Genomic DNA, 22,953 nt, shown 5'->3' on the forward strand with positions numbered 1-22,953 from the left:
GCTTGATAAGAAGACAACAAAAATTGTGTTGCATTTATTTAATGGGTTCTATCTGCACAGAGGACCACAAGCACTTTTTGATTAGTCTGTTTTGCGTTGTGAAATACTGCTTTCCAAGTCTTTCCAAAAGGAATATTAATTGTCTTTTTTGTTTAATTGTTGAATTAAACATTCCTTTGGTATTTGCAATGAAAATGTAAAAATGCGTAAACATTAATGAAGTGAATTAAACTGTGATTACCTGAAGATTGCTATAATAGCTGACTGATCAAAGTAAACAGTGCAATATATTGTACAAGATTTAACAAGGCTGTGTCTCTCTATGCAGCTTCTTGTCTTTAGTTTTGTCATCTCAGTTGTCTCTTGGTTTCTTAGTTACCGTGGGGCCACCTGCTCTGCTCAGGTGTAATGTCAGAGTGAGTGTCAGGTAGGCTGATGGGAGATCTGTCTGATTAACATCTGTTTGGAGGTCTGTCTGAGGAAATGTGCTGCACTAAAGTCGTCTTTTTTACATTACATCAACCTTTAAGATACATCATCTAACAAGGATGCCATTGGGGAAAAAGATCCGCTCTTCTTCAGCTTCAGGAAGGTTAGAAACCCGTCATGTGACCAGGTAATTTGTTTTTCTCCTTATAAATGACATCTTTGTTTAGTTTTGTTCCTATTTAATGCCAACTTTATCTTCATTTGAAGAGTTTTATGTGGGATAATGGGACCATAGGTTGAGGCCGTGCCTTGTTTCTCTCATGTTCAGAAAATGTTTGCTGTTGTCATGGAGCTCGAGTTACCATCTGTGGCAGCACTGAGCCGTCACCATGTAATACAGGAAGTCTTACAATCACACTCCTAAGATTACACATATTTCTCAATATTGTGTTGTTACTGGGGAAGTTTTTTTTTATGTATACATAAATGTACTTAATACTTTAAGACTCAGTTTGAACCATTGGAATAATGAGTTATAACTCTTAAGTAACTTAACACTCTAAAGATGTTTTCATTACTTGATAGCTTTAAGTTAATTTGAGATAGCTCTGATTTTATGTATGTATTTTATTTATACATTTTTATTTTAGTTTCATTTCTGTCATTTTTGTATTTGATTTGAGTGTGATCTTGCTCAACGTGATGCAGAAGAGTTTCTGATGAACGAGATATGTAAAGAGGCCTCGTTGTTTGTATTTCTCAATAATAAAAAAAAAAAGATTAAATAGATGAGAAGTTTCCATTTGCGCATTTTTAATGTTTGTAACTATGTTGGCTACCCTGAGTCAAATAAAGATTAGGGCTGTCAATTAAAATATTTAATCGCGATTAATCGCATGATTGTCCATAGGTAATTGCGAATAATCACACATTTTGTATCTGTTCAAAACATATCATAAAGGGAGATTTGTCAAGTATTTAATACTCATATCAACATGGGAGTGGACAAATATGCTTGCTTTATGCAAATATATGATTATATTTATTATTGGAAATCAATTAACAACACAAAACAATGACAAATATTGTCCAGAAACCCTCACAGGTACTGCATTTAGCATAAAACAATATGCTCAAATCATAACATGGCAAACCGCAGCCCAACAGGCAACAACAGCTGTCAGTGTGCTGACTTGACTATGACTTGCCCCAAACTGCATGTGATTATCATAAAGTGGGCATGTCTGTAAAGGGGAGACTCGTGGGTACCCATAGAACCCATTTTCATACATATATCCTGAGGTCAGAGGTCAAGGGACCCCTTTGAAAATGGCCGTGCCAGTTTTTCCTCGCTAAAATTTAGCGTGCTTTGGGGCGTTATTTAGCCTCCTTTGCGGCCTCCAAGCTCATATGGCATGGTTGGTACCAAAAGATTCTTTAGGTTTTCTAGTTTCACATGATGCCAGTAGCTTCACTCTAGCTTTAAAGCTGAACCCCCTACAACCTAATAATTGCAAATTGCGTTAATGCGCTAAAGAAATTAGTGGCGTTAAAACGAATTTGTGTTGCCGCGTTATCACGTCAACTTTGAAAGCCCTAATATAGATACAATAATGACCCTCTGATATACCTTTAATGAGTGCCAAAGCAATATTTACCCATGATAACAATATAAGAACTGTGCATGCATTTAATGAAAACAACATCTCTCGTCCTCCAGCATCCTCTCTGAACTGGGAAGCACAGGGCACGGGGCGACAGGGCCAGGTTGTGGGGGTGAGAAAGTCAAGGATGACTTCTCAAGACAAAGGGGGGTCAGCGAGGACAGACAAGAGCAGCCTGAGTGGCTGGTTCGAGAGCTGCTGAGACAGAACAGGCGAAGACACTCTGTCACACTGGGAGATGGGGCTCAAATCATGACACGACAACACCACGGTGTCGACTCGACTCGCAGCCTCAAGGTACAGTTTTCACAACATCTTTATGAAAGTAAATGTGGTCTAATTAAATATCTGTGTCTGAAAAATTGTCCTAAATCTAGATTGTTTCAGTGCCATGATAGATTTTCACCCTTTCCCAATGAGTCTACTTTCTTTAAGTTGCTGCTTGAAGCCTCAAGGTGTCACTAGAGTGTTACATTGTCACAGACTCTTTCCCAGGTGCTTAAACTCAACTCCAGCCGAGGCATATCTCACTCACAAGGTGAGCAGCAGAATGAATGTGAGGTAATGCCAAAAGTGCCATTTTAAATCAAGTTGATGATCAATTTACTCGCAGCCTGACGGTGCATCGGGCAGGAAGATCTGTCCCAGAGCCAGGGATGGCCATGTTTCAGGCCAAAGTAAAACAAACATAGTTGCTGAGCCAACTACTTAAAAGGACCCCAGTAGATTCAAATGCGAGCTTTCAAGCCAACAGGAATGATAGACTGATGTAGGAACGGCTGGTGAAAATGCACCAGCTGAAGTTGCAGATGTCAGTCACACTCTCCCGCTTAATGTAATGAGCAATGTGCCGTGACAGATTAGACGGAGCGGGCTCAGGAGTTCAAAGTTATACAGTTCTAATGAAGGGATTTGGAAAGCAGTCGAGGTTACGTGAACACTTTCAGCACTTCCATCACTCTGACTGATAAAACAATTATCTCCGCAATTCAGGAGATACCGTGGGGAAGGCTCGACTCTAGTTACATCCTTGAGGAATTAGGCTGTTTATCCCCGTTATTTATTAATGATAGATCAAAAGGGTGTCATGGATCAAGGACCCGTTGCTAGGAAACCGGGGCAAATTGAAGAGAGGCCATTAGCATAGAGAGCATGGCCTGTCATCCGGCCTTGTGCAAGCATCTCGGAGACATATCATAGCCGGTGATGGCTCGTGGTGGCCTTTACAGACAGTCATTAATACTCAGTCATGTGCGTTGATAATTACACAGTGTTAATATCTCCTCTCTAGCACTCAGACTTTATGAACTGCCTGGTGAGTGGACTGAAAAGAAAATTGGAAGGAGCATTTTATTCCAGTCATTACTGGTGTTATTGTGTGTTTTGCTCTTTTCTTAGAATATGCATAAACAACCTGCGTTATTAATTTGCTCATATCATAATATTATGTTTTTCCTCTAAGATTGATGAGACGGTATCACTCGACAACCTCCAGAAATTGAAACTAGCGTTTGAGGTACTGTATAAACTGCATCATTTAAAAAACAAAGTCTGGTTGTTCATTTCTGGAAGATTTGACTGTACTTTTTCCTTGTAATAGGATTTTGAAACGGGTGGCTTGAGATCCATTGATGCGAAGAATTTTGGACGTATAGTGAAGAAGTGTTTGCCTAAGACAGTAGGACACTGTGACATTTCTCTTTATGTCTTACTCTCTCTCAGATTCTCTCATCCCTGTGTTCTCTCCGTCTCAAGCCTTTGCAATTTCCGTGATTAATTTACAATAAGTGTCATTGTTCTTTATCCTTTTGTTCTTTGAATTTCACAGAGCGATGTGCAGATTCAAGGGTTGTTTAAGAAGATTGATTATTCAGGCCAGGGAAGGATTTCATGGGTGAGATGAAATTCATATTTGTTTCTTATGGAGCATGCAGAGTTTTCATTCAGGAGGATTGCCTTAGTTATGATGACACTTCTCATGCATGCTAACACCAGCGATTTGTAATAAAAAAAAGTTAGGCGACTATGAAATGTGACAGGGTTATTTTAGCAACCTGTAATTCAGTTGGGATTAGTGGAGCAAGTGTAACTGTATAACTCACCTGAACACGAAGATTCAGGCTAAATCAGCTCTTCTAATACCAGGTTGACTGTACAATAACACATCGTACAAAGGTGATGGTTTCCCAAGTTATAGCCTATACATTGATATTGACTCTTGACACTTGACTTAATGATCTTGTCAGGTGTCTTCGGCTGGATAATAGTCTATTTTAACAGGTTGTATGGATTGTAAAGCTAAATGTTGTCCTGGTTTGCAAATTTTAAACCAGTGATTAGAAGATATTTCCAGATATTTGGTGTAACACTGGAGTTTTGGTTTGTTTTTTAATTGCTGAACCTAACACAAAGTCATGTGACACAGGGGGAGCTCTGCACACACATGCTGCAGGAGTACAAAGAGAAGCAGGAAACTGCGAGACGCAGTAAGCAGGTGGCTTTCTCACTGCCGGCCACCATGAAGGCGTCATGTCATGGCATCCCCATCGTCAACATCCACCCCAGCCGTGATGGCACCATGGCAACAGTGCGAGAAGACGGGGTTGTTTGCTACTGGAGCCCCGAACTTAAACCACTGAAGACCAAACACATGTTTGTATGTTTCAACTTTTATACATTTACCTGAACACTTTAAGGATAAGTCTGGTGTCATTCTATATTGTTCTTATTGTCAACAAATCCCATGAAAAGACCAAAAGCATCAATGTGTGACTCCATCTTTCAATACCCTGCCTGTGGCACTCAAGCCCCAAGCACATTAGTTCCTAATGAAGACACAACTCTTAAAAAATGGCACATGAATATGCAGTTTCATTAAAAAAAAAGCATCAGTCATTTCCTAAAACAGCTGGGCACAGTGCCCATGTTCGTCGTAATGAAGGAACCCAGTGCTCATTAATGTGTTTTTAAAGGTGCTCTGTACGATATCCAGAGCATTAATGTAGAAGCAAACAACTATTTGCTTTGTAAAGATATAAAGGAGTAATATCTACCTGAGCAGAGAATGAAGTCACTCTCTCTCTTTGTGTGTTGTGATCCGAGCTTCTCCTTGCTTTGTTGACATAGCCGGGCCGGCCGTGCGTGCCTTTTAGTGCATGTTAGCGAATGTGAGTGCATGTGAGTGTTAGTGCATGCTCACAGCCCCCGCTCCGCACTGCTCTCATACGGCAGTTACAGATGATAACGCTATCCCGACCGACGGTGGTTAACTCCGGTAGCTCTGTCAGCATTGTTACCGCTCTTAGCTACGTGCCGCTGGCTCAGCCATCGCCATGTTGAGAGCTGTGTAGAGCAACATGTTCTCATCCCAACTCGTCATATAACGCTGCTTTGCCGTGCTCTGTGGCGTCACTTTGTTTTTGGCATCAAAACCACTATATTTACCCTTGGCATCACTTTAACCACGATAGTAAAAAATAATAGGAAAGAAATACATGGTTCTTATATATACTAGGTGAAAATGACACTGAACGTGGGACACTAACGAACAGCCTATTGTAACGTGACGCACAGGACATGAACAGCTGTCTTCTGGATGAAAGCCTTGTGTTTGTTGGACCTATCCACCTCCCCTACTACCCGCCCGCCCGTGTTTGTCTTTTCGCTCTTTAAACTACGTCACCACACTCCCGGCGCACACAAATGTGTTTACATTATAATTTATTAATTTGTTAATTTCTTACAGAACGAAGGATCTGCAAACAGGAAGTCAAAGTGGGCGAGCGACTTTACCATGATGGCAGAGTTCAACAAGCTGATGATCGGCACGGGGTAATATGAGAAAAGGTTTAATAAAATGGCTTCCATTATTTATTGAGTGCATTGATTTCTCTCGCTGCAGGTTCCGCTCTTTCCTGGCTTTGTTTATTGTGTGTGTCTTCATTATCTCGCAGGGACAGAGAGATCCAACTTTATGAGCTTTCCTCTCTGGAGCCTTATTGCCAGATCAATGCACTAGACACAGTGCCTCTGACATTAGACTACGGGTGAGCAACAAAACAGCACGTTAACATATCTCCCAAATGTCACAATAAGTCACAATAACGGTTTGTGTTTTTTTCCTCATATAGCTACACTGGCCCAGATAAATGTTGTATTGTGTATGGAGACACAGACGTAGGTCCTTTTGTTAAAATCTAATCTCAAACAAGAATAATTAATTATATTCCTCTTGATTAAACCTGGCAGAGGTTCATCTTTGTGTTTGTGTTTCAGGGATGTGTGACTATCATTTTAATATCCTCTGTTGGAGACACCCTCAGGTAATTGTGCTTTTCTAAAGACGTACTACACACAGTCAGTCTTATTTCTACTCTTCAATCAACCATCACACACACACACACACACACACACACACACACACACACACACACACACACACACACTGTTATTCAGTATTATTTAAACAGGAACAAGAGGACGCCATAGCAAGGTATCATAAACACATTATAAAGGTATTACTAGTATATGTATACAGTGTCTGAAATGTTCAAGCATGTTTTCCAGCAATAATCTGCCAGCTCCTCAAAGTCCGTGATTAGACTCTTTTGACCAAAGGAAACCCAGCTGATCCTGAGGGAGACATCAACTATTAACAGCCAATCAGATTTGTGTACTTCCCTCTCAGAGCATGTTCTTGACTGATCAAAAGGAATTTGTATAGTGAAAACCAGAAATGAGTATGTTTCCTATGAGTGAGAAACATTTGCAGCGGGTTTGGTGATTCCTGTAAAATAACTCTTTGATGAGTAAAAGTGTTAGAGACTCTCCTGAGTAACGTGACTGATAGCAGACCGATACAATAAAAGCCCTAATGACAATTCAGAAACAAAATTATGTAATTAGTAGGGCTGTCAATCGATTCAAGTAGTTAATCATGATTAATCGCAAATTAATCGCAAATTTTGTATCTGTTGAAAATGTACCTTAAAGGGAGATTTTTCACATCTTATCAACATGAGAGTGGGCAAATATGCTTGTTTTATGCAAATGTATAAAGATTTATTATTAGAAATCAATTAACAACACAAAACAATGACAGATATTGTCCGGAAACCCTCACAGGTACTGCATTTAACATAAAAGAAATATGCTCAGATCATAACATGGCAAACTGCAGCCCAAAAGGCAACAACAGCTAACAGTGTGTCAGTGTGCTTTGATTATCATAAAGTATGCATGAATGTAAAGGGGAGACTCGTGGGTACCCATAGAACCCATTTTCATTCACATATCTTGAGGTCAGAGGTCAAGGGACCCTTCTAAAAACGGCCATGCCCGTTTTTCCTCACCAAATTTAGCTTAAGTTCGGAGCATTATTTAGCCTCCTACGTGACAAGCTATAGTATGACATGGTTGGTACCGATGGATTCCTTGTTGGATATCAGATTTGTAGCTGTGAAATTCATATTTATTTGGATTTCTTTAAAAAACATTGAGCACCTGATTTTATATTTTCTGTAATGGCTGTAAAAAGGTTGAGAATCTCTTTGTGTCATACAGTATACTGTACGTTATAGTTGTTCCAGTGAGTCAATACTTCGTTGTGTTGCACCAGTATCGTAGCCATCACCATTTAAAACGTTCTCTTTTGTATTTTCTCTTTTCTCAGTTAAACGTGGTAGATTTCAATGTATTCAGGATTTATGTGAGATCGATTCATGGCGAGTCTTTCACAGCAGTGATTGGGCAATTATTTTGTTCTGCTTATTACAGAGAACTGAGTGTATCCACTCTGTGAGCGTCTGAAAAATATCACCGGGTGGGAAGCTATGTTAGCACAGAAACTTCAAACATGTGGTGGGAAATTATACCTTTGCTTCCTACCGGTTCCCCGTCAATCAAATATATTGCACCTATATATTATGTATTGTGCATATGAGAGGCAGAAAATGTGACCTGTTTCTGACCTGATTGCACATCTCTGTTTCTCTTTTTTATAGATTATGGAATAAATTACCAAAGATTGAAAATATGCCCAGCATAGCGGTGGACAATGCAGTGCTTTCTCCGAATGTGACATTTATCAGATGGAAGGTTCATCACGACTGGGTAACACAGGTGAAGTTTGACATTTGTCCATGTGTATGTACACTTCTCCTCACAAAGAAATTCATTTCAGTTCAATAACAATACATTTTACTTGCATTATGAACAGATAATCCTGAAATAGACTGAGCGACTAACTCTTCTCTCTAACTTTAGGCAAAATATTTTCAAAGTTTTCAAGCTGTTGTCTCCTCATCAAATGACGAATCTTCTTCCCTCGTTATAGGTAATTTCTCTTTTTCTTTTCTTTTTTGGCAAATGTTCAGCACCATCAGGATAATTACAAACAATCTAAAACTTTCATTATTGTGACTTGGGACTATGATTTAAGATCAAAAATGACAAATGCTGAAAATGATGATAAAAAGTATTAAGTCCTTTCACTCTACAGCGTGCAGCAATTAAACTCGGTGTTGAACATTAGGCAGCCTGGTTGGAGAGCTGTAAGGGATGACGCATAATGACTCATCCATCAAATTCACCAATCAATGCCAGCGTGCGTGTGTGTGTGCGTGTATGTGTGTGTGTGTGTGTGATCGGCCATGTCCTCTTGCCAGCTTCGTCATTTATTCTGAAAATGGCTTACCCTTGCTCCAGAAAGCATGTTTGATCGATGCTCACACACATGGCCTTGTAATAAAATGTTTTTTTTTCCCCTTCTTGAGGCTGCGTGCTGCCTTTAACAGACGCTGAGCAGCAGTTGAGTGAGATCAGAGAGGCCTGCTATGAAGGTAAGACCAAGAAGGTCCAACTGAGCTGGACTCCACAGCTCCGGGCATCATGTGACCAGACGGTCTTCGCTGTCTACAAAGGTGTCAAGACCTTTGACCTTTGTCAGCAGCACAGCTTGCTGGTCACTGGAGGCATGGACAGACTCGTACGCATGTGGAACCCACATTTTTCTGGGTGAGGAGCCAGAAATCGGCGGGCTTTCATTAAGACAATTAACATTACATTAATAACCCACCTCCTCTTTGTTCTGTTTTTCCTTTTTAGGAAACCGACGGGTATTTTGAAAGGCCACTCTGCTCCCATCGTCTACCTCCGCATCGTCTCAGAGGACAGCCAGATCTTCTCTGTCTCCATAGACGGCACCGTGAAAGTAATTCATGACTCATTTTTTTATGCTTTGCTGATTTTGTATGTTTGCATTCATATTACGCCAAGTTCCAGTCACATGACCGGCGCACAGCCAATAGGAACGCTCTCTCAATGTAATCTCCCGTCACGGGCTAGATTTTCAAAAGCCTGAAAACAGAGCCATGAGGAGCTGTAGAAGTCTAGTTATCTCTCAGAACACTTGAATTACAATATGCTGAAAGGTTATTGTGGAATTTTTGCACAATGATGCCAAAAATATACTGCCTACTGCCACTTTAAGTGAATACTTCTTCACTCGCTGTTCACCTGTTGCCATTTCAGATTTGGGATATTCAAGATCAGTGTTGCCTGTTTACAGCAGAGCCCAAAGCCAGCGGGATTCACGGTGACATATCTGCATGCTCGTATTCCTCTGCTATGAAATCCGTCTACATCGCAGCAGACTGTATGGCTGTGCTCTCCCTGAAGATAAGGTTGGCTGTCATGCCTTTGTGTTTTATTCATCAGAGAATCCAATGAAAATATTCCTCAACTGAACTAATTTTAAGGACGACGGTTTGTGAAATTCTAAAAAAAATAAGATGGCTGAAGCTTTTGAATATTTGCTTTTGAGGGATTAAACATCTTACCTTCACCCAGAAAGATACAGATTTTAAGATTTTTTCCTTCTTTCAGAGATGACTGCAGCATCTTAATATTCATCTCCCTTTTATTCATTCTATTATCTTTTGCCTCTGCAAGGCCACGGCTCCACAGCCGTCTGACTGTTTCACATAATGAGACAGTAATGTGCTGCGGCTACAGCAAGGAGTTTCGTCAAGTTGTCAGCTGCACTGAGGGATCTGTGAGTGAATCAGTACTTTACAGCATCCTAGACACAGATGACCCAACTTCACATTTTCACCGAAAAAATCATCCAGTCTGTTTTAAACGTAATCATATTTATCATTTATTTATTATCAACTGTGCATTTAACGCAAAACGTTACTTGTTTCAGGTGGTGAAAGTCTGGGATTTTGACACTGGGCGTCAGGTTTTTGAGTTTGGCGGCACACATGACCTGTCTGCCATCACATGCATGACCTTTGACCCCAAAGGGAGGAGGTACCGTCCATGGAGCAGCTCGTGAAATGTTCCACTTTTCATCAAAGATAATTAGCCACTACTTCATCACACTACAGTATGCTGTTCTTGTGTTTGCAGACTTGTCACAGGTGGAAGAGATGGTTGTTTAAAGATCTGGAACTTCAACAACGGTCAGTGCCTAAAGACACTAAAGAAAGGTATGTATTATCATTACTTCCTCAAAACAAAAAGTTTGAAATACTCTATCATCCAGTAATTGTGAAAAATCACTTCCAATTTTTCCTGCAGAGGGTGAATGTCTGGAAGTGTGCGACTGCATCTTTCTGCAAGTTCACAGGAATTTGTGAGTAATGATGTGATATTTGGCAAGTGTTGTTGGCTCAGTATAAATTTTAATCCATGTTGAGCTTGTGCAATTTTATTTTTGAAGCTATGTGATGTCTGTCGGCCGGGACCGGATGATTGACATTTACCCAGTGAGTACAAAAGACATGAGTTCTAGGTATTATTTGTCAGTTGTGTTTCAGAAATCCCAGTCCAATTATTTCTCCAATCCCTCCATCCCTCCATCGGATTGAATCCCATTTGCATTTGTTTACATTGTCATTACCAGCTGAACTCCATTCTGAAACAGCAAAAAGAACGACTGATAGTTCATGCCGCATATAGCCCTGTTTTGATTTTCATTATAATGAACATTTTTTGCTGCATGACAGATGACATTTTTTGTGATTGTCTGGTTAATGAGAATTTTAATGTGCTAATATGATGTTCTACCAGCTATTTTTCTGATCCAAACATAACAAAATGTGTTAATATTGAGATGTAAAATGACCGGTTTGCTGACAGTACATCTGTATTTTGTCAGGACATACCTGAGGACCTTCATCACATCCAGAGGCCGCAGCCTTCGTGGCAGGATGATCTGGTGATTAATGAACAGAAAATTGTCTTGACAATAACTTTGAGAAAAGATGGTCAGGCAGACAAGATAATAAGCAGTTCATTGGGCTCCGACTGAAAGTTAGTATTCCCCCATGACATTCATTTCAGGCAGACTCGATGACAGCGGTAGTAACATTGGATGGATCCAATCGTTATTCTTCCATTGCTAAAAACCACAGCTATCTGTGTTGGAGGTGGCAAAAAGGACAAATTGGCTGTTTTTGTTGTGAACCGAATGCATGATAAAAAAAACACATCAGGCAAGTGCACAATGTGTGCTAGCTAATCATCATGGCATCATTTTGTTGCTACAGTGTATTTTTATTTCTAAAAATATTTTCACTAGGGCTGTCAATCGATTAAATTATTTATTCGCGAAGTCATTGCACATTTTTTATCTGTTCAAAATGTACCTTAAAGGGAGTTTTTTCAAGTATTTTATCAACATGGGAGTGCAAAAATGTGCTTTCTTTTGTGCACATATATTTATATATTTATTATTTGAAATCAATATTGTCCAGAAACCCTCACAGGTACTGCATTTAGTATAGAAATATATTCAAATCATAACATGGCAAACTGCAGCCCAACAGGCAACAACAGCTGTCAGTGTGTCAGTGTGCTGACTTGACTATGACTTGCCCCAAACTGCATGTGATTATAATAAGGTGGGCATGTCTGTAAAGGGGAGACTCGTGGGTACCCATAGAACACATTTTCATTCACATATCTTGAGGTCAGAGGTCAAGGGACCCCTTTAAAAATGGCCATGCCAGTTTTTCCTCATCAAAATTTTGCATAAATTTGGAGCCTTATGTAGTCTCCTTCCCAAGGTAGTATGACATGGTTGATACCAATGGATTCCTGAGGTGTTTTAGTTTCATATGATGCCAGTATCTTCACTCTAGCTTTAAAACTAAGCCCGCTACAACCTCCATGGATTGACTACATTAAAGCAAAACAGCAGTGGGTAGAATTGGAGCAAATATGATTTAAAAAAAGTTATTTTTATAAAACGGGCACTATATCCTGACAGTAGTGGATGAGGCAGGTAATTTAAAAAAAAAATCACGTTCCTCTGTGTCCTCTGGTGTCCTCCGGTGCTCCTAACAGCATCTGCAAGATTTCACAGACCGGAGGAAAACAATCAATCAGTGCCGATCTTGAGCCTTGCCGTCTCTGAGCAGCTGTCAATCACTCATAAACTCCAATCAAACTGGTCAATCTAGGCAGCGCTGATCAAATATGAATCAATATTCTGCTACTGTAATGCCTATTTCTCTCCTCAAATGTTTTTAGAAACATCTTGTAGTGTACTGTTTAGCTGTAAAATGAGAAAGTTTGTGACTGAGCAGCCATGTTGAGATCAGTTGAGGAAATACCAAGCACCACCCAACGACCAGAGCACAGCCAATAGGAACGCTCTCTCTGAAATGACCTGATGGTTACAAGGAATCATATTAAGATTTGGATTATAAAACATAAAATATGATGTAATGTATATATTTAGTATTACATAAAATAGTTGAATTAGCTCCACATTCACTGCACTATATTATTATAATGCTGTATGCAGGTTAATTTATCACTGTGCATTATATAGTAGAGGTGCTTGGCCAGTTCTGTCAGCTCTACCTCAGTCACTGGTGCACCTTCAGGGCTGTGGAGATAAAGCTTCCCTGCTGGTTGTTTGTTCATATAACACACACACGGAGGACACTGTAGTCTTTGGTCCTATAAGAGTCGTTTTTGCTGACTGGCTGGAAAGCTCAGAGAGAGGTGGGTAACAAAGCCTCTCTGATCTCTGCCCTACTGTGCAGCATCGCCTGTAGAATTGTATTTTAAACTCAGACAGCAAGTTATCCCATCCCCCCTGTCTCGCTTTTATTCTCCCTCTTTGCTTGTTCCATTTTCCCCCGAATTTCTATTACATATTTTGAAAGTTTTTAGTTTCTTGCCGTCTTCCTGTACGCATATATACTGATTTATATGGTGTAATATATAATATTGAGGGTTTTCTCCCAAACACATCCTCGGTGATGTCCTCATATCACACAGCTTTTCTTTGTGTCTAGAAGTCTCAGTGCAGCCAGGCTTTGACCTGTCAGCACCTGTCGTTTATGACAGACTCCAGACTGCTCCAGAGAGTCTGAACTCTCACTGAAGTGTGAGGATGCTTTTATCACTGACTCACTTCAGAGCACATGCGGTGCGCACCAAATGCCCTATGCACTCTCCCACTCCAGTGTCTTATAGGGTTACCTCAGTATTTCATCCCATGGTTTTATTCTTGCACATAAAATGATATCAAGATTAGTTCCAGAGCACAAGTTTAGGCACGTGAATGGTTATTGTGTATTCATCTATCTCAACACAAATCACCATAAGAAATGCAGATGATTCGATCCTCTAAAAAGGTCACAGTTTTATAATCCAAGGCACGTCAGATAGCTGCTAACACCATTGGTATTCTTTAGGGATTCTGTTTCTCATCATTGAGGATTTATATTTGGTGGATTGTGAAAGAAACAACTCATTTAATCTGAATACCCAACCTTTAGACTACGATATATCCTAAAATCAGCTAATTGACTACTGCTATATCAATAAGCAAGAGTCTACAGCAATCCTGTATAGCCGCTCTGTGAGGTTGTACCAAGTCATGGTGGTGAGCTAAATGCTAACGTCAGCATGCTAACATTATGATGTTTAATATACTCAACATCGGTTAGCTAACAATTACTAATTACCACTCAACTCATAGTATTTTCACAATGGGAGTGTTGTATATGTTTTAGTTTTGCAGTTATTGAGTGTGACAGGAATGAGTCCTAAAACCCGGAACTGAGTTAGCATTTTAGCACTTCCGGTTCACTCGTCTGGAAGTCAATGGGTTTTTTGAATGGGTTTTTAGTTTGATGTTTGAAATAACGTCTGTGGTTAACACAAGCTTAAGAGAGTTTAACGTTTTGTCCTATGATTTAAAATACGTCAGTAAATATCCCACTCGTGAATTTTGAAGCCTTTATGTGTCTTAAAAAAGGCGGTTGCTAATAAGTGGCTGAATGAGACTACTAAACGCCATCACATCTCTCGTCCGTCTTTACAGCCTCGTTGTGTATACCCGCGCTCATGTGACCGTGGTGTAGTTCGTTGATAGCATAACATTAGCTTTTTACTTCTGGCGGTTGCATTCACATTTCAAAAATCATAGAAGCGGTGTCCATTTGTGAAGATTATCTTGCTGAACAAAACGTGTAAGTTTGATAAATGTTTGTTTGCCACAGAGTTTATTTTCTGCAATAATCCAAAACCCAATAATAAAATCCCATAGGCTTTTTGTCGAGGGAACCAGGGCGATGCTAACTTCCTGGTTAGCCTACAAAAATACGTCATCTCTGGAGCACTCTATTTGGTCGCAACCAAAGTATGGGACAAAATAACATTTTGGCCTGAGGGTGGTGTTTGAGGCAAAGTCAAGGGGATCACCAAAAATCATTAGGATTTACCGTCCAAATTTCATTGCAATCAATCAAATACGAATATTTCCCAAATAAATAAATTTTCCTAAACATTTCTGCTATTCTAAACATGTAATAACCAGTGATTTTACCTGATAATGAAGTGAAATCTCACTTCACCACCAACTACAATAATTAATGCAGCCTCATGCTCTCAAAGCTGTTTATTCAGCACCCTGATTAATATCACACAATATATTAGAGTTCCTTTATGTGATTTTTAGCCGTATGATGAGGTCAGGTTACCTCTAACAGTAGGGCACAGGTCTCTCTCTACATGAGCTGTAGGAGGGAAAATTGATTCTCAGTAACACTGTGATCCATTATAGGAGGTGACGTTGAGTCCCCTTCCATCTCCTCCATTATGGCTGGTGGTTACACTCAACCCCAAAGAGGCCCATTAACAGAGCACAAGGAATGACATTGCAGAGGCCAGGAAGAAAAGTGACCCCTTTGATTATCTACGCAGCCCTCTCTGGAAATTGTTTTTTCATTAATGGCCTGCAGGAGGAAGATCAATGGGTTGTTCTATATATATTGGTCTCTTTCCCTTATCCACTGAGCCTCGGGTTCACTGTGAATTTTTCCATCCCTCCAGATGGTCAGTGTTGTGTTGCATCTCATTAATAATTTAAAACATGGCCCAGTTCAGCTAAATATTTCTCTTGGTCTTGAAATATAATTTACAGTAAATTCACTAATCAGTGCCTATAAGTCAAACATGCCATCTGCTTTTCCTGATTTGTGTACAGTTTCTTGTTGGCAGCATCGCTCCAAGCGAAATAGGCCTATTCCTGTCGAGTTCAGTGAAAGAAAAGCAAGAAGCACATAAAGCACAAGATGAATCGCTTTGTATATCGGCGTGAAGTACAGCGGCAGGAGTAATGTTTGACTTGTCTGCTCGCTCAAGGGTTGGACATCAAGTCTGTCGTTGATCCAAAATGTGTGACACACTTGGCCAGAGGACTGTGAGGAAAAAGCAAAACTTCAGTGAAAACTCTGACATTCACGGCTTGAAACGAGTCAAAACCTTTTTCACCCACCGTTTCTCTCAGCTGCTGAATGGGACTCCTTCAGAGAGACATTCCTCTGAAGTTTTTTGGTGGACAGACTGGTGACCTTTAACCTCACTTCACCTATAGCCTATTCTGTGAGGTGTGCACTGCTTGATCATTTCTAAATTGATATGGTTAAAGAAATAGTTTGACATTTTGGGAATTCACTTTCTTAAAAGAGTTAAATGAGAAGTTTGATACCACTCTGAAGCCAATAGCAGCAGCCAGTTAGCTTAGCTTAGCATAAAGACTGGAAAAAGGAGGAAACAGCTTGCCTGGCTCTGTCTGTATCATTTTTACACTTCCATTTTTTGGCACAGATTAAAGAAACAAGATATCCCATGTTAATTAGTGAGCTTTATAGGTGCTAGTAGTGCTAGTTTTTTTTTTTTTTTTTCTTTCAGACAAACCAGGCTAGCTGTCTCCCCTTGTTTCCAATCTTTGCTCTAAGATAAGCTTGAGATAAGATAAGTTTTTTTTTTCCCAAAATGTTCCCAAGAACTATTTCTCTAAAAGGATATGTACCATTAGTACCATATCAGGCTTTATCTGTTAGAAAATACTATTTGGATTTAAAACTTGTCTCTTTCCTTTCCAATGTAAGAGTTCATCTTTGAAGCTTTAAAGTGGAATTACGCCCATTTTCAAATGTGCAGACAAAGACAAGAATCTTTGGAAATAAAATTACTGCGGCTGAACTTTTGAACGTTTTACCCTGCAGTTGTTTAGAGAGACTCACACTTTGTCTTTCCTCAGAAAAATGGCCATAAGGATGACATCCTTTGTGTTGCGCAGTGTCCCCCATCTCTCCTCGCCACCAGCAGCTATGATGGAGAGATTATAGTGTGGAACGTGGTTTCTGGACGTATACAGTGTCGGTTTATCAGCCCTCTTCTAGCTGAACACCAAAATGTTGAAGGTGATTTTATAGCAAATGTTGAATCTATTCAATAACAACTCTGATGTGATCAGAACATTGCATTTATTTGATGTTTTTTCTGTTGCAGGACTGGATACCAGTGTTCCAAGCATCATTTTCCTAAAGAACTCCAAGTTACAGCAGTTTTCCTCGGCGACAGCTCTGCTGTCGTCTGGAGCCACGGGTCAGTGTTATGAACAGCGCTAATTATAGCGCATGATTGCATTTTACAACCTTTCAGAATGTTTTTCAATACGCTGTTAATTACTGTATATATTATCTCTCTTAAAGGTTGTATAAATCTCTGGAACGTGCTCGGTGGAGGAAAATTTGTGAGCAGCTTCAAAGCTGTAAGATATTTAACTCAACAACATTTCTTGGTTTCACTTGATATCAAGGCGAAGGACTCCAGGTTCACTTTTCTTTCTCTTACCTTCAAAATTGCTGATTATACAGGAAGATCATTTGTGGTGCACCGTTTCTTTCCTTGGTTCTAGTTTTTGAACAACTAGCAGGTACCTTCCTTGCAGCTACATAATGCAAATCAGGGACCCTTAATACCGGGAGGTGGTTGAACATCGGGGCATAAAGCCGAAATAAAACGTGCCTATGAAAGCAGAAATTGGGTTTTCAGGCTATAACGCATACAAATGTTAATATTTTTCATAAAATATACTTAAAGGTAGGGTCAGTAATGCTGAGAAATTTGCAAGAGTACAGTAGATTTTAAGAATGATCCAACTGAAAAACCCAGCCCAGTGTTGCCAACCCTTTTCCAATGAAAATAGCTAGCAGCACTAGCTCCAAAAGGCCTTCAGGCAACGAACATGGCTACTGTTAGTACTCATAGCTGTCAAGCTAGCAGCTTGTGGAAGACTCCGGTGGCGCCCGATGAGTGCACGGGCAGAGGGCGCACAGGTAGTGGGTCTATTTCACGCTTTGGCGTGATACCGGGTTGACCTGCCTGTCTGAGTGTTAGTGTCACGTTTTGCCTCACCGACCGGCATGAATATTACACAATATATAAAGGTGCAGTACCAGCAGGTGGCAACAAAACCACTCACTTAGGTTTAGGCAACAAAAAACACTTAGTTAGGTTTAGGAAAAACATACTTAAAATAACTACGTAAACTAAGTACAATACGTACGGAAACAACGTAACATAAGTACGGAAAACACGTCACAAACGTTACTAAAAAAACATGTCACTAAAAAACACGTCACAATCATCACTAACGTACCTTACAAAACAAAACACCGGTCTCCTGGTTGAAAGTCCTGTGTTTGTTGGACACATCCACCTCCCCTCTCACCCGCCATAAGGAGTCTTCTTACTTTTTATTCTACATCACTAGCTCTGAGCGTATTTACACGGATGCATTTACATTGCAGTCAGTGCAGACTGCATGGCAACAAATGACATTCATACGCTTTTATGTGGGACCGGGCTGGGCAGGCAGGTAGGTAGACAGGCAGGCCGGTTGTTCATTTCATTTGGGCCAAATAAAATGATTGGACGGGCTTATTGCAGTCCTGCGACAGCCAAAGATAACGTATTTTTATCTAGGGCATTTAATTTATTGATTGATGTTGGGATGTAATGAGAATTTCAACAAATGAAACGAAAATTGTATTCAAATTGCATTTGAAAAAGACTACCAGCCCTACCTTTAAAACAACATTTTGCTTTGCAATCATACCCCACTTATGTTTTGTTACCTAGCAACAATGGCTCTTAACAATTTTATGTCGTTTTTTTTTTATTATCATGCACTTTTGTTTCTTCATGATTAGTTTCTACAATTTGTTGCCAGACACATTTGGTATGTTATTATATATCAGATTGTTTGGAGAGGACTATTATCTGGGGGAATGTATATCTGCAGAGAGGGTAACAGCCAGTCAGCCATCACCAAGTATAATGAATTGGGATGTCAGTGCTATAACTGAAAAGCAATCATAGACATTTATTCTTTTTTATTTCCATTTTGCAGTCTAGATTCCAACAAAAGATTACAAACCTGGCTAAAACAGACAAGGACACGTTGCTGTACGCTGCTGACCGAATTGGTTACATCTATGTCTACAACGTGGAGAAGTTTGCCCCTGAGCAAAAATCAATTCGAGGTTAGCTGCATTTTTTTCTTGCCATTGGCATTGATAAGACTTACAATGAAAATATGAAGAGAAACTGTCTATCAGAACATGCAAAATCACTTTTGTGTGAGTGTTCCTGTTTTGTTTTTCACATTCATTCAGCTGAAAACTTCTGGCGTGCCCACACCAGCAGAATTACTGGGTATGTAAAACACACGTTTCATCATGGTCTGTCACAAATTCATCTTGTCTTAATAAGTTTAAAATGATCTGCTGCCAAACAGCAATTCGACTTTGGGTTGTGTCCTTAACTTTTACCTAGTTGTATTACTTAAAAGTCCTCGCGGTTACAGTGGAACCATTCATTCTCAGTCTGACTGCCAGTTGGTGGCAGCAGGAGCAGCATGACTTCCTTCTGCTACATCAGACAAACAAAGTATAGAAGAAACTGTGTGTGGGAAGGTCTTAAACAGACGATCAGTATAGGTGAGATGCTGCCCGGGGTGCATCTGCCATCAGACGTACCAACAGAGTGGATGATTTAGAGCGTTCTGCCAGAAATGCCTTCTCTCATTTTATCTCATGTCTCTTTATTCTGGTCCAGTCTGCAGATTGTTGACAATGATCAAGTGGTGCTTACCTCATCCACTGACTACACTGTGCGCCTTTGGAGTGCACATGGAGAATTCATAGGTGGGTGTCATTTTGCATCTGTCAATCCCATCTTTATTAATGTTCATGCAAACAACATTAATCATGGATCACAGTGATGTGATTTGTGGGCATGTTCGTTTCAGTGTGACGGTAGACATGCATGGCTGGATTAACCCACTAAGGACCTGGGGTAAAAATGAGCTTTTTGGGCCCTTATGGTGCCCCCTTCCTCCCACTCTGGGCTTTGTGTATGTGCCCTGTCACCTTCAAGTACCCATCAAGTACAGCAATCTACATGGCAGCTTAATTATATTTTGCGGCTGACTCCTACGCTACAATACTACCTGGCTCCAGGTTTACAGTGTGTCAGTTACATTTTGGTAATGACACAAATTCATTTCGGAGTATGCACCATGTAAGCACAATATTACCTAAATAAATAAAGATATTAAAACTAGTTTTTGAATTGGGCCGTTCAGTCAGGTAGTGATGCAGGACCTACCTAAAGGCTAATATACTGTACATTTAAAATAATTTCCACTAACCAATTGACACACAGCCAATCTGGGGATTTCAGGAGCCAGAGAATAATTTAGTTCCACCAGCCAAGATACAGGCCCAATTCAAAGCCACACCCTACACCCACTCCCTACCCACTTACACTCCATTTGTGCATTCGTGTGGAGGGTCCATCATATTAAGTGCCATCCCAAACCAATTACCGGTGAGTGGAAGTGGGTTATAAAACCCTCCCACAGCGAATCTGCATCAATGCCAACTTAACCAGCTGCCCTTACCGACCACGTGCAGCGCCGTATTGTGTTCGTCATGGAACACGCTCCAATGTCAGTTCCATGAGACTACCGGTACAAACATTTACTCGTAAACTGCTCAAACTAAAAAAGACATTTAATTTATTCTACTTTATTGTCATACAGACGTTATCAACTTAGAGTAAATAGATTGTATTTAGGATCAAATATACCCTTGTCTAGTCTAGAAAACGGTAGACATGTTCATTTGATTGTAAAGTGTTAAATATATATACAGTTTATATAATAAATATATGTTATATTTATTATATGTTAACATATATATATGACATATATTTATTATTTTTTACTCCTATCAGCAGCAATAACCCCAGAATTTATTATATCTTCACTGAGCAATTCTGACTTAACAGTAACAATAATTTAGTGCAATAATCTGGTTTACTCTGGCATTAACACTGCATTCATTTATTTATTTGAACTAATATTCGTATTTATTTATACAATTCTTGCATTTTTAAACACTTAATGATTTATCCTATTTTTCAGTATTATTATTAGCACTGCTGTTATACATATTTCTTATTTATATTTTATATATATATAGTAGGGAGCAGAACTGGGCCATAGTGATTGTGCTAAGCCACGCTAACTGGCTGCTGGCTGTAGCTTCATATGCCCATCATATTTAATGCACAACCTACAGAGAGACATATCAGTATTCTCATCTAACTTTCGTATTTCCCAAAATGTTGAGCTATTCCTTTAAACAGATGTTACCGACCTCGTTGGTAGTCCAGCCTTGACGTACTGTACATCCACTACAACGCTCCCTGAATCTCTGCAGTGTTTCTCTAAATGCTATTATCCAGCCAAGGGAAGAGTGTGATCCCACTTTAAGCCATCCACCTACTGAAACACTGCATCCTCATACATCCTATAAGATAACTGGGCAGAAAGCAGATGCATTTTAATTTGTGTATAACATATTTTTTTATTATCATCAGTTTTTGTATGTAGTTAATGGTCTTCAGCTTTTCCAGCTGACAGAAAGTTGACAGGAAAAAATTAGAGTAAAATTCTCATCTGTCTTGATATATTTGCATATGTTTTTAAAGAAATAGTTGTCATTAATAATAATTTGGAATTAATTTTTTCAAACTGATTCACAACAACACCTTGGAAATAAAGATGAAATGTTCCTGTGTTCTATGCTGCACAGTAGAGCACTGCAGAGAAATTATCTCAAATGGATTCAGACATTGTGACATTTTCAGAAGCCACTGTTTTGATCCTGTCACATTCCTTCAGCACCATGCCGTGCAATTTGTAAAAACGTTCAAACGGAACATTTTGGTCTTTGTCCACAGGGACCTTTGGGCAGTCTGAGAGCTGGAGCGTCCACATCTCCTCTTCGTGGAAACATCCTGCTGTCCCCTACGAGGTTCTGATCGATCCTCTGAGTATGCCTGATCATGAGATTCTGAATGTAAAAACAGGTCTTTCTGATGCCATCAATCCTGCCACGACTGGGGCTCATAGAGGTGAACTAAAGGTGAGCTGCATTACATCAAGAGTGATTATCTGAACTGTGTAAGCCTATGTGTTTCTCTCCGACTCCCCCTCCGAATGTTGAACTGAACTGAACTTCGCCTGCTCCTCTTGCGGCATAATTGCAGTCAGAGACACACCGTAAGCTGAGACGTCCCCCAACATCCATCAGTGACACAGACATTGAGGAAGATTAAAAGCACACTTTACCCAGAGGAACACAATACTGGGTGAGTTACAAGCAATACAACAGCAAAGACTACTGTACACATGCTGTGCAAGGCTTACGCCAGACTCAGCTTAAAAAGTGACAGATTTATATTTAGAGTGAGTGTGTCTTCCTATGCATTTCAGGCTCTGTCATGAAACTGTCAGGCATACTAACAAGCTATCGATCCACTGCGCTCTGAAAGGCTTTGATGCTGTGGAGCCACCAAACACCAGAGTTAAGACCTGACCTCTCATAAGCAGCACTGAGCAACTGAGGCAACTGAATAAGATCAAACTGTATTGATCACAGTTGGAAACTGGATCACTGCAGCATCCAATATCGTAAAGACATTCTTTTAAAATGGAAATAGCGAGAATGAGGGGTATATAATCATGCCCAACTGGCTTTTTCAGACCGTGTGAGGTAAAACAATGGATTAAATGAATGTGTGGAAACATGTGGATTGCAACATTAAGTTTCTTTGAAAGAAGTGGAAAGTTAATGAAGAATACTAAGAAATGTAAATGCTTTTTTGGAGTGTTTTGACACAAACGGCAGGCTGTCATTTGCATTTTGAAACACACAACTGTCCAGCTCATAGTGCTGGCATGAAGTGAAGTAAAGTATAAAGGGGTTGGGTAGCCATTACCATTAGACTAGAGCAATAACAACTTTAACATTTATTAATTCATACTGTGAGGAAGAGTACATTTTCCTCAGTATTCCTGAGATGTAGACAAATTTAGGGACTGTAAAAAATCTCTTAAAATCCACTGTAGGCCTACACTACCTGCTGAGCACCAAACAGCAGACAGACAAAGTTAGCGACTTGCTAGTGA

The 22,953-nt window shown here is 39.9% G+C and overlaps 1 protein-coding gene across 1 annotated transcript; it reads left to right on the forward strand.

The window, feature by feature from the left end:
- The first annotated feature begins 7 nt into the window (after positions 1-7).
- wdr95 (WD40 repeat domain 95) lies at positions 8-22,953 on the forward strand. Its single transcript, XM_074640839.1, is given in 30 exon segments — positions 8-616; positions 2,150-2,418; positions 2,609-2,631; positions 3,556-3,609; positions 3,694-3,771; positions 3,922-3,987; positions 4,519-4,749; positions 5,839-5,924; positions 6,047-6,269; positions 6,369-6,415; positions 8,096-8,213; positions 8,358-8,427; positions 8,867-9,107; positions 9,198-9,303; positions 9,624-9,775; positions 10,044-10,146; positions 10,300-10,406; positions 10,506-10,585; positions 10,677-10,731; positions 10,819-10,864; positions 11,257-11,316; positions 16,666-16,828; positions 16,917-17,012; positions 17,120-17,178; positions 18,823-18,955; positions 19,088-19,127; positions 19,530-19,618; positions 21,723-21,907; positions 22,032-22,133; positions 22,258-22,953. Coding segments are annotated over 29 exon segments (3,117 nt in total). The 5' UTR covers positions 8-548; the 3' UTR covers positions 22,101-22,133; positions 22,258-22,953.

This window comes from Sebastes fasciatus, chromosome 7 (assembly GCF_043250625.1).
Source record: "Sebastes fasciatus isolate fSebFas1 chromosome 7, fSebFas1.pri, whole genome shotgun sequence".
Taxonomy (NCBI): domain Eukaryota; kingdom Metazoa; phylum Chordata; class Actinopteri; order Perciformes; family Sebastidae; genus Sebastes; species Sebastes fasciatus.